The 15,316-nt window shown below is 40.5% G+C and overlaps 1 protein-coding gene across 50 annotated transcripts in view; it reads left to right on the top strand.

Annotated features, from left to right (window-relative positions):
• The window catches only part of NEB (nebulin), a 165,676-nt gene that overhangs the window by 85,458 nt on the left and 64,902 nt on the right, over positions 1–15,316 (top strand). For all 50 annotated transcript variants that reach the window (XM_088661312.1, XM_060279713.2, XM_060279733.2 and 47 more), the window contains 24 exons: positions 188–391; positions 532–636; positions 1,318–1,425; positions 2,565–2,876; positions 3,877–4,080; positions 4,273–4,377; positions 4,765–4,869; positions 5,377–5,688; positions 6,309–6,413; positions 7,493–7,591; positions 8,191–8,292; positions 8,410–8,517; positions 8,772–9,083; positions 9,237–9,341; positions 9,431–9,535; positions 10,472–10,576; positions 11,288–11,395; positions 11,497–11,610; positions 11,719–11,916; positions 12,976–13,080; positions 13,672–13,776; positions 13,879–13,983; positions 14,848–14,955; positions 15,039–15,152. In XM_088661312.1, coding sequence (XP_088517438.1) covers positions 188–391; positions 532–636; positions 1,318–1,425; positions 2,565–2,876; positions 3,877–4,080; positions 4,273–4,377; positions 4,765–4,869; positions 5,377–5,688; positions 6,309–6,413; positions 7,493–7,591; positions 8,191–8,292; positions 8,410–8,517; positions 8,772–9,083; positions 9,237–9,341; positions 9,431–9,535; positions 10,472–10,576; positions 11,288–11,395; positions 11,497–11,610; positions 11,719–11,916; positions 12,976–13,080; positions 13,672–13,776; positions 13,879–13,983; positions 14,848–14,955; positions 15,039–15,152 — 3,453 coding nt within the window. The remainder of the gene's footprint in view (positions 1–187; positions 392–531; positions 637–1,317; positions 1,426–2,564; positions 2,877–3,876; positions 4,081–4,272; positions 4,378–4,764; positions 4,870–5,376; positions 5,689–6,308; positions 6,414–7,492; positions 7,592–8,190; positions 8,293–8,409; positions 8,518–8,771; positions 9,084–9,236; positions 9,342–9,430; positions 9,536–10,471; positions 10,577–11,287; positions 11,396–11,496; positions 11,611–11,718; positions 11,917–12,975; positions 13,081–13,671; positions 13,777–13,878; positions 13,984–14,847; positions 14,956–15,038; positions 15,153–15,316) is intronic.

A 15,316-nucleotide genomic window follows, 5' to 3' on the forward strand; every position in this document is an offset into this window, starting at 1 on the left:
AAAAAGAGGCCTGTTTATTAGTGGTATGGCATGCACTTTGCTTCTGTTCTTGTGATTGGCCAGCCATGGAAGCTGAGCAGTTCTGTATTATTATGAGTAGAGCCAGAGAGGGAACAACAGCCTACTTAATAAATTGGAGGAAACATTTTCAGCCATATTGTTAATAGCCTAATTGTTTCCCTTGCAGAACGTCTACAAACAAGACCTGGAATGGCTGCGTGGTATTGGCTGGATGCCAGAGGGCTCTGTGGAAGTGCTCAAAGTGAAGAACGCTCAAGATATCCTGAATGACAGATTGTATAAGCAACGTCCAGATGCACTGAAATTTACAAGTATTGCTGACCCACCGCCTGTTATCCTGGCTAAGATCAATGCCCAACAAGTCAGTGAGGTAAGCTTGGGAATTGCCCAGTTACTGTATTCATTATGATGACAAATTGGTATTGGGAATGGGTGAGTTAACATGCCTTTGAAAAATAAGAGATTTTTTGTAATGCAATGCAATCATTTAAGCCTTCGTTTCCTTCTTAGAATCTGTATCGTGAAGCCTGGGATAAAGAGAAGACTCAGTTCCATCTTCCTTCAGACACCCCTGGGATGTTGCAGTCCAAGATTAATGCTCTGAATATCAGCAATGTAAGAGAATTAACTAACTATATACCCATGAGTGGAATATGTGTAGTGATGCATCTGTGCCTATTCAACTGTGTCAAATGCAACTTCCCATCATTAACTGTTCTTAAAAACAAGAAGGCATTTGGCTCTTACTTGTGGGTTTTTATTCAGACGTAATAAAGAGAATTAACTGAGCTCCATGGACAGAAGATATCAAAAAGAGACTGACTGGTTCCAAATCCCAATGCCGTCAGTGTGTTTCATTGTTATACGCTTTGATGATTTTGTGATTTGGATAATGTCAGTCTCTTTTTAATATCTTCTCCCTATCAAGTTCTATTATTACTAAATTGTACTTCCGCACAATCATTCTGTTTCTTATCTAGGCCCCAAATAAATTGTTAACTTCGGTTATATAAGACGTATGCATGCATGCATGCATGCAAACATATATATTTGTATAAGCTATATTCATGCAGTGTTTGTATATGTCATATTACACAGCATTCACGTTTTTACTCCTTTGGCTGCAGTCCTATGCATTCCATATTTCCTTCGGAGTAAGGCCCATTGAGCAGAGTTGGATTTACTTCTAAGTAAACTTGCATGGGATCGCAGTGTTGACTGAGGAATGTCTATAGTTGGTTTTCATCATGTATTTTATGATTACATTGAAAACTGTGCATTTTATTCTGATTGCAGAAACATTACACTGGAGCCTGGGACGAGGCCAAAGCAAAAGGGTACGACATAAGAGGTGATGCTATTTCAGTCAAGCATGCTAAAGCCTCCAGAGAAATTGCTAGTGAGGTACAATCTCTTTTATTTAACATTTACTTCTCAAGTGGCTATATCTTTTCATATGATGAGTGTGCATGTCAAAGTATATGATCAATTGATAATTCAGCCTCAAAACCGTATTTATCCAGCCATATACAAGTTCCTATACTGCATGTCCATGACGTCATTCTTTTACAATTCATGAAAGTGTCTTCTTTCAAACAATCAGAAAGTTTAATATAGTCCATTATTTTAAATGCTAAAGAGATAACTGTGATAAATTTGGAGATATTTGACACTGTAAAGACTTTGCAATAATTAAATCTGTTGCTTCCTGTTGTTAAAAACACCCAAGTGTTTCTTTTTCCCCCTTTTCCCTTTCTTTACAATCATTTTAAAGTTTTCTCTTAAGTTGTGGAATGTCAGAGACCTCCAGGTATAGGGTGGTATATAAATTCAATAAATAATAATAATAAAATAATCTTGCATAGTTTCCAAATCTAGTTTAGCACCCTGCGCACACCATTCTATGCATTTTTACTCAGGTAAATTCTGCCAGACCCAATTGGGCTTAATTCCAAGTAAAAATGTATATGATTGCCATTTCTGAACTATTCATCTGGATAACCAAATTTCATCAGTAGCTTCTCACTATTACACAAAGTGGTCTGTGCCTTTCAAAAGACATTGTGACTTTGTAGAATTTGCAACCACATATATATTATTCAGTTATTTGAAAAAAAATAGATCTTTTTACTTAGGCTCAGGATGTATACAATTAGGGGTGGCCAAATGTCAATTTTCCACATTTCCACACTGACTTGTTTTTGGTTTTTTATGGTTTTTTTTTAGTTCTAATAAAAATTCATTAGCATTTTTGTGTGACTTTTTCCTAATATACACTTCTGTATACCACCGGTATATTCATAAAGTGTGTATTATGGAAGTGTGACTTTAAATGCAAAATGAACCACATTTCCCTCTCATCCCTAGTAACAAATCCAGATAAATATTTTATAAAGACAGAATTAGGGAGCCTTACTATGTTTTTATTTACCTTCTTATTATTCCATAGCTAAATCCCTTAAAATTGAAGTATCAAGAACTTCTAACTTTTCTCCTGGAAATTGTTCAAATAACTTTAACTTCCAATTCTCTTTCCTGCTCAGTACAAGTACAAAGAAGCTCATGAGAAACAGAAAGGCCACTACATTGGATGCCCTTCAGTGAAGGAGGATCCTAAACTTTCATTTGCTGCCAAAGTATTGAAGATGCAGAATGACCGGTTGTACAAGCAAGCTTACAACAAATCCAAAGCCAATATTACTATACCGGTGGACATGCTGTCTGTCCAAGCGGCCAAGCAATGCCAGTCTTTAGTAAGTGAGGTGGACTATCGTCAACATCTGCACCAGTGGACTTGTCTGCCAGACCAGAATGATGTGATCCAGGCAAGGAAGGCCTACGAACTACAGAGCGATGTAAGTATATCTGTCCTTTGCGAAGCCAAACAAACACACATTACTGCTGGGACAGAAGGCAAAAGAGACATTGTGATAGATAGTGGTGGAAGATTTCCTTAATTTTTATTTCGTTATGTTAATGAAAACTGGCCTTGTCACATTTTCACGTAATTTAATCTTCACTTGATTTCATCATGAGTACCTTGGGAGGATGGGACGCGGGTGGTGCTGTGGGTTAAACCACAGAGCCTAGGGCTTGCCGATCAGAAGGTCGGCGGTTCGAATCCCTGCGACGGCATGAGCTCCTGTTGCTTGGTCCCAGCTCCTGCCAACCTAGCAGTTCGAAAGCACATTGAAGTGCAAGTAGATAAATAGGTACCGCTACAGTGGGAAGGTAAATAGTGCTTCCGTGTGCTGCTCTGGTTCACCAGAAGCAGCTTTGTCATGCTGGCCACAGGACCTGGAAGCTGTACGCTGGCTCCCCTGGACAATAACGTGAGATGAGTGCCGCAACCCCAGAGTCGGTCACGACTGGACCTAATGGTCAGGGGTCCCTTTACCTTTACCTTGGGAGGAAGAACTGAAGTGTTGTTTGTTCAGAATGTCCAACACATCATGCAGACAAGAGTGATGTGATAGACTCGGCATACTAAAATAGCTAATGAATCCATAACTGATTAGAGTGCTGTCATCATATGCATGGATTTGATGAGCTTTCTGCCCACTCCATCTAGTCCAGCCTACATAAGCTTGGTACACTCCAGATGTTTTGGTTCACAACTCCCCAGCCCGCATTGTGCAGATCAAAGCTATAAATGCTGGTGTGAAATACAGCTAGAGGTCAGAGAAACATTTTGGCCTAGGCCAAAGAGATAGTATTGCTTTGATCCTGATGAAGTAATTGAGACAGTTTGTCCTGACCTTCTGAAGTTCCATTCATTCTATTTACCACATGGAGTATTTCTTTTGAATTGAACTGAAATATCTTGCTCTCCCTCTCTAAAATTTTCTCTCGTAGGCTGTGTATAAATCAGATCTGGAATGGCTCCGGGGGGTTGGATGGATCCCACATGAGTCTCCAATAGTGAAAAGGGTGAAATTTGCCCAGGACATTCTGAGTGACAACGTTTATCGCACTCCTCGGGATCGTTTGAAATTTACCAACATCGTTGACACTCCTGAAATTGTCCTTGCCAAAACCAACGCTGAGCAACTGAGTCTCGTATGTAACTCCTTTGAGTAATGTGGCATTATTTTAAGTATGCTACAAACCTACCTATCCGTTTGTAACATGAAGCATTTATTTGTATTAATAGAAAAGTTATTCATGTTCCTAAAGTTAAAGGGAGATTATGTAGGAATATGAGCACTGGTGCAGAAGGAATTACAAAATAATTTCGATTTCCCCCCCCAGGCAAAATACAGAGAAGCTTGGGATAAAGATAAAGTTATGATCCATGTGATGCCAGACACACCAGAAATCGTGCTGTCCAGGGCTAATGCTATCAATGTGAGCCATGTAAGTAAATCGCTACTTATGATACAACTCTACAATCTTCTTCAGTTACTCAGATGAAGGGGGCTTTGGATCTTACAAGTTTATTATGCAGCAAGCACCTATGTAAATTCTATGTGGGTTATTGCACCTGCATAGCTGCATACTGGCAATCTATTGTGCTTGTTGAGATGTCAGAAAACTGTTGTTAGCACTTGTTATCCATAATTACTTACATGCAGTTTAAATACTTTTCCTTACATAGTTTTATATGGAGATAATCTGTAACTCTTACCTGCAAAAACAGGAGTGATTAGGAAAAAGTAAAAGCTGATTGACAATGAGCTTTCATAAATATGTAAGTGCTAAAAGAGGATAATGACAATATAATGTTGTTGGTTTTTATTGTAGAAACTTTATAGGGAATCATGGGATGACATGAAGAAATATATTGACCTGAGAGCAGATGCAGTCCCAATCAAAACAGCCAAAGCCTCAAGAGAAATTGCCAGTGATGTAAGTATGCAAATAGAATTTGATAGTGTTTGGTAATCCATTGTCTCTAGACTTTTGTATCTAATGGAATTAAAATGCAGGAAAGAGAAAATATATTAAAGTTCTCTTTTCAAGGCAAGATTCAAGGACATTATGGGCCAGATTTCACTAACATAGTGCCCTCCAGATGTTTTGGACTAAAACATCCTTCAGCCTCATCCAGCATGACTGATAGAAGTTGTTGTCCAGGGCGACCGGTTGGTGAAGGCTGTGCATGCGCTCCAAATAAATTGTCAACTATCCTGATGAAATATTAAGCTTTGCTGTTGGTCAAAAAAAGGATAGGTGATGCACAAAATTCAAATATATGTGATTTGCTCAATAGTTAGATTGCAAGTAAATGTGAGCATGAATGCAGCCTTTGTTTAGCATCTTAGGAAACTTGCCAATCTTATCAATCTTTCTACATTCTGAGATAACTAAGATGAAGATTCTAATTGTATATGTATTTTTTTCAAATCCCATTAGTACAAATACAAAGAAGGCTACCGTAAGCAACTTGGACACCATGTGGGATGCCGAGACGTTAACGACGATCCCAAGATGGTATTGGCGATGCACGTATCTAAAATGCAGAGTGACCGCGAGTACAAGAAAGTATATAATAAATTGAAAACGAAGATCCACAGCCCTGTTGACATGCTGTCCGTCTTGCTGGCCAAGAACTGTCAGAAGCTTGTTAGTGACATTGATTACCGCCACTACCTGCATGAATGGACGTGTCTGCCTGACCAGAACGATGTCATCCAAGCCAGGAAAGCATATGAATTACAGAGCGATGTGAGTGATTTGGTGGTTGTTGAAATTCCTCTTTCATGATACTGTAGCTTCTTGTCTATCGCTCTCTTTCGTCTCTCATGGCATTTGCCTCTACAATGATAATTGTTTGATACTTTGTCTCCACTATTATTACATACCTTTTCATAAAAAATAATAAATATTTAAAATACTTGTGTGAACAGGTAAGAGCCATACTACATGTGAATTTTTAAAAATATAAATTCAGAGTTGTTTGGACAATCATCAGACCTCTTTAAGAAAGCACACAGAAGGACATTGAGGCCTCTATTCTGCACATGCATACAAAGTTAATTGCTTTCCATTATGTATAGATTTGAGGTCTCATGTATTACCTGATTTGAGTAAGTTGAGCAAACACAGGATATATCGCCATCTTGCAGCACAGCATAATCAAAGTGAGGAGTGTAATATTTGTTCCTGGTATATTCTGCGCCTGAATAGTTCCTCCTTTCGGTTTTCTGTTATTCTTTTTATAGGCCATTGGAAAACAAGCCCTCTTTTCCCTTTCAGTTAAAAGCAATCAAGTTTGGTATGAAACACTCCATGCAGGGGGGGAAAGTGTTGCAAATAACTGTTCTTGTTTCCCCCTGACTCTGCAGGCTGTTTATAAATCCGACTTGGAATGGCTGCGTGGAATTGGCTGGATGCCAAATGACTCTGTCTCTGTCAATCATGTCAAACACGCTCAGGACATTTTAAGTGAGGTAAAAACAACTAGTTAAAAGTATCATTCGCAGAGATTTTCATAGAATCCTAGAGTTGGAATGGACTCAAGGGTCATCTAGTCCAACCCCCTGCAATGGAGGAATCTCAGCTAGAGCATCCATGACAGATGGCCATCCAGCCTCTGCTTAAAAACTTCCAAGGAAGGAGAGTCCACCACCTTCTTAAATTGGCCTTCTTTTGTTTGCATTTCATTTATGTTTATATATTTTTTGTTCCCAAAGGAAGCCCAAAGTGGCTAAAAGCAAAGCAGAAAGCAACGCAACTAGCACAAAATAGCAAAATGCACGTCAGTATAACAAAGCATGGCATCTAGCCAAATAGAAAGCAAGTCAAAGCAAATTCCTGTCAAAATATTGTCAAGTATACAAAATACCTTTTATTTGCACAATCTTATATGTGTATATTCCGAAATAATTCCCACTGAGATCAATAAAACTTACTCTCAGGTAAATGTACCTAGGATTGCAGTCTAGAACCATGATAATTTCTTCAACAAGGAGGCTCCACTTTCTGGCATTAATGTCCCCACCTCGTATCCCCATATTTGGGAAAGAGTGGTGTTTATTAAAACTAATCCTGCCACTAACATTTCTTGTTTGTTACTATACCTTATCTTTCATGTAGCTATTTCCTGAGGCAGGATTATCTTCCCCTCCCTCCCCACCCAAATAGTTGTTATCTTGTGGTTCCAAAAGTAATTTTGTTTGGGGGGGGGGACAGGAAGTTGAGTTTCCCCACTTTTGTTTTGGCTCATTCACCCATCACGTTGGGCTTGTATAGGCAATATCTAGCCTTGATATTAAGGTCTGGGTGTATTATACTTGGGGAGAAAAAACCTTTTTGGAAAGTTAGTGCCTCATTATCATATGAGAGATCCTAACTCAGCAGTGGTGGTTCTGTTACTGAGTGTGGTCTGGAGAGGACAGAAAGCAAGGCAAGCATTAACAAGGAGACATTCCCTGCCCTTGAATATTTTCCCCTCAACTCTCTCTCTTTTCACTTGTTTCTGGTGCGATCAGTTGTATGGCCTCATTGCTTTTCTTTTATTTCTGCACAGAGGCTGTATCGCACAAAAGTTGACAAACAACCATTTACGCCAGTGGCTGACAGGGTCGATTATATCACAGCCAAACAAGGCGGGGAAATACTAAGTGATGTAAGTATTGCCTCTTATTTTAATTCAGTTCAATGTACACACGCCTGACAGATTTTCTTCATCCACAAAAACGAAACCATATATCTGTGGAAACTGGGGCCTGAAAAATTTACCGAGTTTTATTGTGTGAGTCTAGTTATACATATATAACTCGGTAGTGGCGCCCGCCCTGTGGAACGCCCTCCCATCGGAGGTCAAGGAGATGAACAACTACCTGACATTTAGAGAACACCTAAAGGCAGCCCTGTTTAGGGAAGTTTTTTAATCTGTGATATTTTAATGTATTTTGGTGTTTGTTGGAAGCCGCCCAGAGTGGCCGGGGAAACCCAGCCAGATGGGCCGGGTATAAATAAATAAATATATATATATATATATATAATAATAATTTGGGCCCCGGAGCCCAAATACCGCCATCTTGGTCCGCCTCCTCCTCCTGACAACCCTCCCTGGCCCGTGAGAGGAGTGGCGGGGCTGCGGCCTTCCCTCCCTCTCTGCGCTCATACGTTCTAGCGCCCGTTTACTTAACGGGCTGAATGACACTAGTAATATATAACTTGCAAATCTGAAAGACTTTTATTATGTATGTTTTACTTTTTCAGATTAAGTACCACCAGGAGTGGAATAACATCAAGTCAAATTACACGCTGACAGACACACCACAGTTAGATGCAGCTAAAGAAGCAGCCAGGATTCTTAATCATGTATGTACTTTCCATGTTTTGTTTTTGTTTTTGTTTTGTTTTGTTTTGTTTTGATGGAAGCAGTGACAGTCCTTATGCTTCAGAGAGGTGCTAACCCTTTAATTCTCTATTTTACAGCATTTGTACAAGGAGAATTGGGAAAGAGAGAAAGCTACTGGTTATCTTTTGCCTCACGACAGTGTGCCTATCCGACATGCCAAGCATTCAAGTGATGTCCAAAGCGAGGTAAACGCCCTTTAGCTTTAAAATCACACAGATTTCCATCGCTATCAAAGAGCCCATCCTTCATACCTTTCGTTTCGGTGGTTCATCTTTTTAAGAAAACTCTTGCATGCTATTCCCAGAGATGGAAGACCACCAAGTAAACAAAGCAGATATCCTTTTATGAAATCATTTACCTCAGTAAGGATAACCCAGAGATTTAGGATTAGGAAAGATCCAGTGTGGATATTTAAAGAACCTGTGTTTTCCCGTTTCAGCTGAAATACAAGGCAGACTATGTCCACCAAAGAGGTCACTACGTCGGTGTGAATAATATGAGAGAGGACCCAAAACTGGTGTGGTTTGAACATGCTGGCAAGATCCAGAATGACAGATTGTATAAACAGGCGTATAACAAAACTAAATCCAAAATTCATATACCTCCAGATATACTGTCTGTCATTGCAGCCAGAGACTGCCAGCATGTTGTCAGTGAAATTCCCTATCGCCATTACCTCCATGAATGGACTTGCCACCCTGATCAGAATGACTGCATCCAGGCAAGGAAAGCATATGACCTTCAAAGCGATGTAAGTGATTTATGCAGTCAGATTGCACCAATTTAAGAGTTTGATATTGGTATACCCAAGAGCAATTGCCTGGGAGGGGAAAATCAAGGCTCAGCTTGTCCTTTTGTCTGCATAGGTGTGAATAATCTTCTTCAACTCTTTTAATATTTACAGAATCTTTATAAATCTGATCTGGAATGGATCCGCGGCTGTGGCTGGATTCCCTTAGATTCAGTGGAGCATCGGAAAGTGAAGAACGCTCAGAACTTGATAGATAAGGTAAGATGCAATTTTCACGCATTTGTGGCAGCATCCTATTCATTTCCTGTTGCTGTTCTTTATGATAATCTAATCATGTCTGCCTGCAGAGACTCTACACAAAAGAGGCTCTTGATAATTTTGCCAATTTCACACCTGTGGAAGATCCTCCAGCTATTGTTCTGGCAAAGGCAAACACAATCAATCAGAGTGATGTAAGTATCCTTTAAATCAGAATTTCTGAATAAATACATACTTTCATATATTATAAAAGTGCCATATCTCTTGATCACTGCAGCTAGAACTATGAAGGTATTTGTGTAGCTCAAATGTTCAGGAACATACTACAACATTTTAAAAACAATCACATGCCAAAGTAGTCCTGTGAAAGGAAATGACAATATTTTTGTGTAAATATTTTTTTGTGGCGTATCCCTTAAGATGGCGTATGGAAGAGTTGCCTCACAATTCATGAAGAATGAAAGGTTTAAACAGAAGATGTGTTGTATAATTTGTTTTAACATGAGCCATCTTGGTTCATGTCTTGGGAGAAAGGTATCAGAATAAATAAATAGAATAATTCTGTCAAAATGATGGTATGACATTGAATTTGCTACCGGTATATCATTCAGAAGTACAGTGGTACCTCGGTTTACAAACACAATTGGTTCCGGAAGTCTGTACTTAACCTGAAGCGTACTTAACCCGAGGTATGAGTGTAATTGGTTCCGGAAGTCCATACTTAATCTGAAGTGAACTTTCCCATTGAAAGTAGTGGAAAGTGGATTAATCCGTTCCAGACGGGTCTGCGGAGTACTTAAACTGAAAATACTCAAACCGAGGCGTACTTAAATAACAACAGGACACCCCAAAGGAGCTCAAAATGATCTTCACAACTTAGTGAATTTGAAGGATAAAAGAAAAGAAAACACCCCAGCATGAAGCATTTAGTATGTTGACCTCATGCATTGAGAAGCTGATTAAGACATTTATCCCTTAAGAAGCACAGCACACTGAATGTGTCATCCTGGTGTGTGTGTGTGTGGTAGCACGTGGAATGATGGGAAAGTTTTTTATGAATTGTTAAGTGTTACATAGCATAAAACACCATCTGGGTTAACACTCTATTTCATTTCTCTCTCTCTCTCTAGCTGAAATACAAAGAAACCTTTAACCTTGAAAGAGGTCACTACATTGGTTCTGATGACACTCCAGCCCTCAGTCATTCTAGAAATATGGCTAAACTGTACAGTGATGTAAGTTTCTTGCTGTACATTGAAATTTCAATGTACCATCGTGTTACTACAGGGGTAGGGAACCTCAGGCCACGTGTGATCCCCTCCAGGCCTGTGATCCTTCTCCACCCTCTCCTTGATTGCTTAATTGCAACAATCCTCTTGCTTGTGCATGTGTAGAAAGCCCTGACTTCTGCACGACTGGAATGTAGCCTACTGTACAAAAGTTGGCCAACCGTTTTCACAAAATTAGGAAGTGTTTCTTTTAATGATAATGTTTCAGGCTTCTGGGTAAACAGCACAATGAGGATATTGTATGAAAATAGGTGCTACAGTTAGGGAACTTTAGGTCCCTAGCTCAGGCAAGTCCCCATCTACTAGCAGCACCCATTGGGAAGGTGCCATATCTTAGTTGTACAGCACTACCGGTAGGACATGGTGCAGAACATCCTTGGTTCTGCTCCAGGGAGCTCCAGGTATGGCTGGAAAGAACTTCTCCTTAAGACTCTTGAGGGCTGCTGCCAGTCAATATAGTTGACAACCCTGTGAAGGTAATGAAAATTAAATCAGGGAAGTATTTATGTAGTGTTGATATGGAAAAATGGAAAGAGTCCTAGATTGTGCTGTAGAGAATGCATAGTGGTTTAGTTGATTTGTTTCTGCTCTTCATGATTACATTTGTTGGAAAACATCCTGCTCATTTATATCCTATGTGCACCTTTTGCCATCTAGAACCTGTACAAGGATTCATGGGAATCCAGCAAGGCCATTGGGTACACTCTGCCTCCAGACTACATCCCTATTGTTGGTGCCAAACATGCCGATTACATTAACAGTGAGGTAAGTGTGACCCTTCTTCCCCTCGTTAACTACTTTGCCACTGTTTGCTTGTGCGGCTGCTATGTATCTTATCTAATGTATCCCATGTTTGCACTTCACAGCTCAAATATAAAGAAGTGTATGAGAAGCAGAAGGGTCATTATCTGGCTGGGACACAAATAAATGATTTCCCAAGTGTTGTCCATTCTCTTGCTTTCCAAAAAATAAGGAGTGCGGTAAGTGTTGTTGTTGTTGTTGTTGTTGGGTGGGGCTCTTCCTTGAGTCTGAATAATGTGGGGGGGAAAACAAACTTACATTTTCCATCTTAATCTCCTGATTTCTAGCTGGCCTACAGGAAGAATTATGAGGACACCAAGGCACACATTCATATCCCAAGCGACATGATAAACCACGTGCTGGCTAAGAAATGCCAGTACATCCTTAGCGACCTTGAATACCGAACATACCTCCATCAGTGGAACTGTTCACCTGAGGAGCACGATGTTATTATGGCTAAAAGAGCCCAGGAAATTCTAAGTGACGTATGTATTTCCCCGATCAAATTGAGAACCATTTCATTTGCTATAGAGAAGCAGGAAAAGGTGGTGTTGTGAGTAGCTTGCCCTTTTGCTTTACAAATTGGGGTAGTGTTGTGCTTGAAGAAGAAGCATCCAACCCAAATCTTGCTGGACCCATAAAGTCACATTGAGCAAATCATTCCTCCTATCTCAGCCCAATGGACGATTTGATGAAGGATAGGTCTACCAAGTGCTAATAGGCATTAAGGCCAAATACTCTCTCAATGTACAGAGGCGGTGTGGCACTAAAATTCCAGTTGTTAAGTGGAGGAAGGGAAACCTCAGGAGAAGGGCTGTTGTCTCCATGCCCTTCAACAACAGAAACACCTGGTGGGATATAGGATAGCCAACCTTGATACGATCCAATCAGGCTCTTCTTATGATTTTATGTTCTGGGGAACAATCATACTTCCTAAATTTGTGTTATTTAGGCTGTAGTCCAGGCTTTGGCCAGGGGTGGTGGCGCTGGATTCTTCACCAGCACATGCCCCCCCCCACTTCCACTCACCTGCCACACAGCCATGAGATGAAGAGTTGCAAAGGTAGAGAGGAGCTGAACTGGCCCAGGATTTGCTGGATCCTGAATTGCTCTCACATCAGGCATGTTCCAGGTCCAGTTGTTATGGCAGCCTGAAGCTTGTACAGGAATGAGTCCTGATCTGCTTGCTCCACCTTCTGCCACCACTGTGAATGGCTTGGTTGCAGCTGCAGTGGTTGCTCTGCAGTGGCAGTTTTGGACAGCAGCCTTAGATAATGTATTCAATATGCTTGAAGAACTCTATAGAAATACTAACTGTTATTCTAAGAGAACTCTCAAAGTGGGAATGGTAGTAGTCATCTGGAACCCATGCAGGCATCTCCAGAATACACGTAAATCTCTTATATCACTTCCACTCCTCACTTTTCTGCACTGGACCAAAATATTAGTAGGGCTGGAGATGTTTGAAACAATGTATAATGTATTCATTCATTCATTCATTCATTGCATTTGTCCCCCCTCTTCCCCACTACTTTCATATGCAGGTTGTGTACAAGGATGACTTAACATGGCTGAAGGGAATTGGATGCTATGTCTGGGACACACCTCAAATCCTGCACGCTAAGAAGTCTTATGATCTTCAGAGTCAAGTAAGCAAATGGATCTAGCCTAATACAGGGATGGTGGTGCTGGTGCTGGAACTGGGAACCATGTCTCTCTAGAAGGTTTCTTTATTTGATCAGTTAGGGGTTTGCACCATTTCCCATTCATAGAGGTGCTAAAGAATATTGGGTAGCAGGATTAGGAAAGGTGTCTGCCTCAGGCCTCAGAGAGCTCTTTTCAATCAGAGTCATAGTCCTAGACCATGAACTACATGGTCCTGACTCAGTATAAGACAAGTCCTTGGAATTGTTGGAATTTCCCAACAACAATGCAGGCATAAATACATTAAAATATGGCAGCGGCCATCTTTCCTTCCAGAGAATAAAGCACGCCACTGTACTTAAAACAGTAGTTAGCTTCCTTGAAAGTGCTAAGTGCACTAACTAACATTTAAAAAGACACACATCTGATTAGTAGCATGTTGCTATATTAAGGCGATTTATTCCCCATATCTGCCAAAGGGACCTCGAAGAAACCAAAGAAGGAATCCCATTGCTACACAGTATGTTTAGAGTTGCTAAATAATCCGGTGTAGCTGTTCTCTGTTCTAATGCCTTCTTTTTGCCTTGGTTTCACAGTTGCTCTACACAAAAGCAGGAAAAGACAATTTACAGAACTACGGTGTGGTTATGGACACTCCAGTTTATTTAACTGCTATCGAGAGTGGTATCAATGCTAGCGACGTGAGTCATTCTCCTCCTTTCCTTTGCCCTGGTTCATTCTCTTCCCTTCCCTTTAATTGCAAAGGGAACTACAGTAATGACTGAATTTGCCTTCGATTATAGGTGAAATACAAAGAACAATACCATAAAACTAAGGACCAATATACCACAGTTCTGGAAACAGTTGATCATGATAGGATTCAGAACCTCAAGCACCTTTTCAGTAGTGTGAGTGTTTAAACTTTCTTTTCAGGGGCTAATGAGATGGGCTGTTTTTGGGTGGTGGTTTATCTTGGAATTCTTTTAGCTATTAGTACCTGGGTATGCTATCTAATATTTATTTCTTCCCTTCACATGGTGTCAGCGTGGCTTAACCCAAAGTACGGAGCAACAATGCAGAGTGCTGTACACAGATTAGAACTATTTCAATTAAAATTCACAGTACCCAAGTCTCTGATTAACACCATATTGCTACTGCTGTCTGAGGACCCAGCAAAAGGGGAATGTTTTCACCTGATGTTGGAACCCAGCATGACTTGGGACTAGCATACCTGGCTTTACATCCCTACAATCTGGCATGTCTCTTGAAATTGCCACCTGTGGCTAATCACAATACACTTAGGAGAAACTGAAGTTTTTCAGCTCTGCTCCAAAAATTATGGAACTTCCCCATCCTGAAGAATGACAGACCAAGCCTGAGCTTGATGTTTAGTGTTGAAATTTCTTTCCTTTTGGGTTGACTCTAAAGCAGCTCAAAATATTTGGGCTTGTCTACACCAGAGCAAAATATGGATTGGTACCTTCCTGTCCCCATTAATAATAAGGGCATCTACATGACATCTTCAGCATCCCAACATTTCCCCAGATCTCCCTGGCCCCCCTTTAAATGTGGGATTTTTGAATCCTTGGATTTCAGCGTTTCCCAGGATCAGAAAGCCCCACCTTTAAAGAAGAGGAGAACACTGAGCTGGGGAAGATGTCCTGTAGACACTCCTACGTTAATGGGGAGACAGGGAGGTGCTCCAGTGTGGACAAGGCTTTAGTTTATAGTAGCACATATAGACTGCAGTGCTTTGATTCTCGCCTCTACAGAACCTGTACAAGGACGCCTGGGATAAAGTGAAGGCCACTGGTTTCACATTGCCTCCTGATGCTGTGCCGTTTGTCCGTGCCAAACAACTGAAGCACAATGCCAGTATTGTAAGTGTACCCAAGCAACACATTCCTAAAGGTGTCGTTCAAATGATGTATCATTCTAAATAACATTTTCTTTTTCCACATAGGTAAAGTATCGAGAGGAGTATGATCGGTTTAAAGCACTTTACACTCTACCCAGAGGGGTTCAGGATGATCCCAACACTGCCAGATGCCTAAGGGTTGGCAAGTTGAATATTGATGTAAGGTTTATTTTTTTATATAACATCTAATAAGAAAAGTGCCGTCTTACACTTTTTTAATCAGATTGTTTCTGTTAATAGCTGGCTTTAGATACTGAAAGGCTATGTTATTTAGCACCCCTCACTTCCCCAAGAGATGGGAGCATAGCTGCCAAGTTCTCCCT

Source organism: Zootoca vivipara, chromosome 1 (assembly GCF_965207765.1).
Source record: "Zootoca vivipara chromosome 1, rZooViv2.hap1.1, whole genome shotgun sequence".
Taxonomy (NCBI): domain Eukaryota; kingdom Metazoa; phylum Chordata; class Lepidosauria; order Squamata; family Lacertidae; genus Zootoca; species Zootoca vivipara.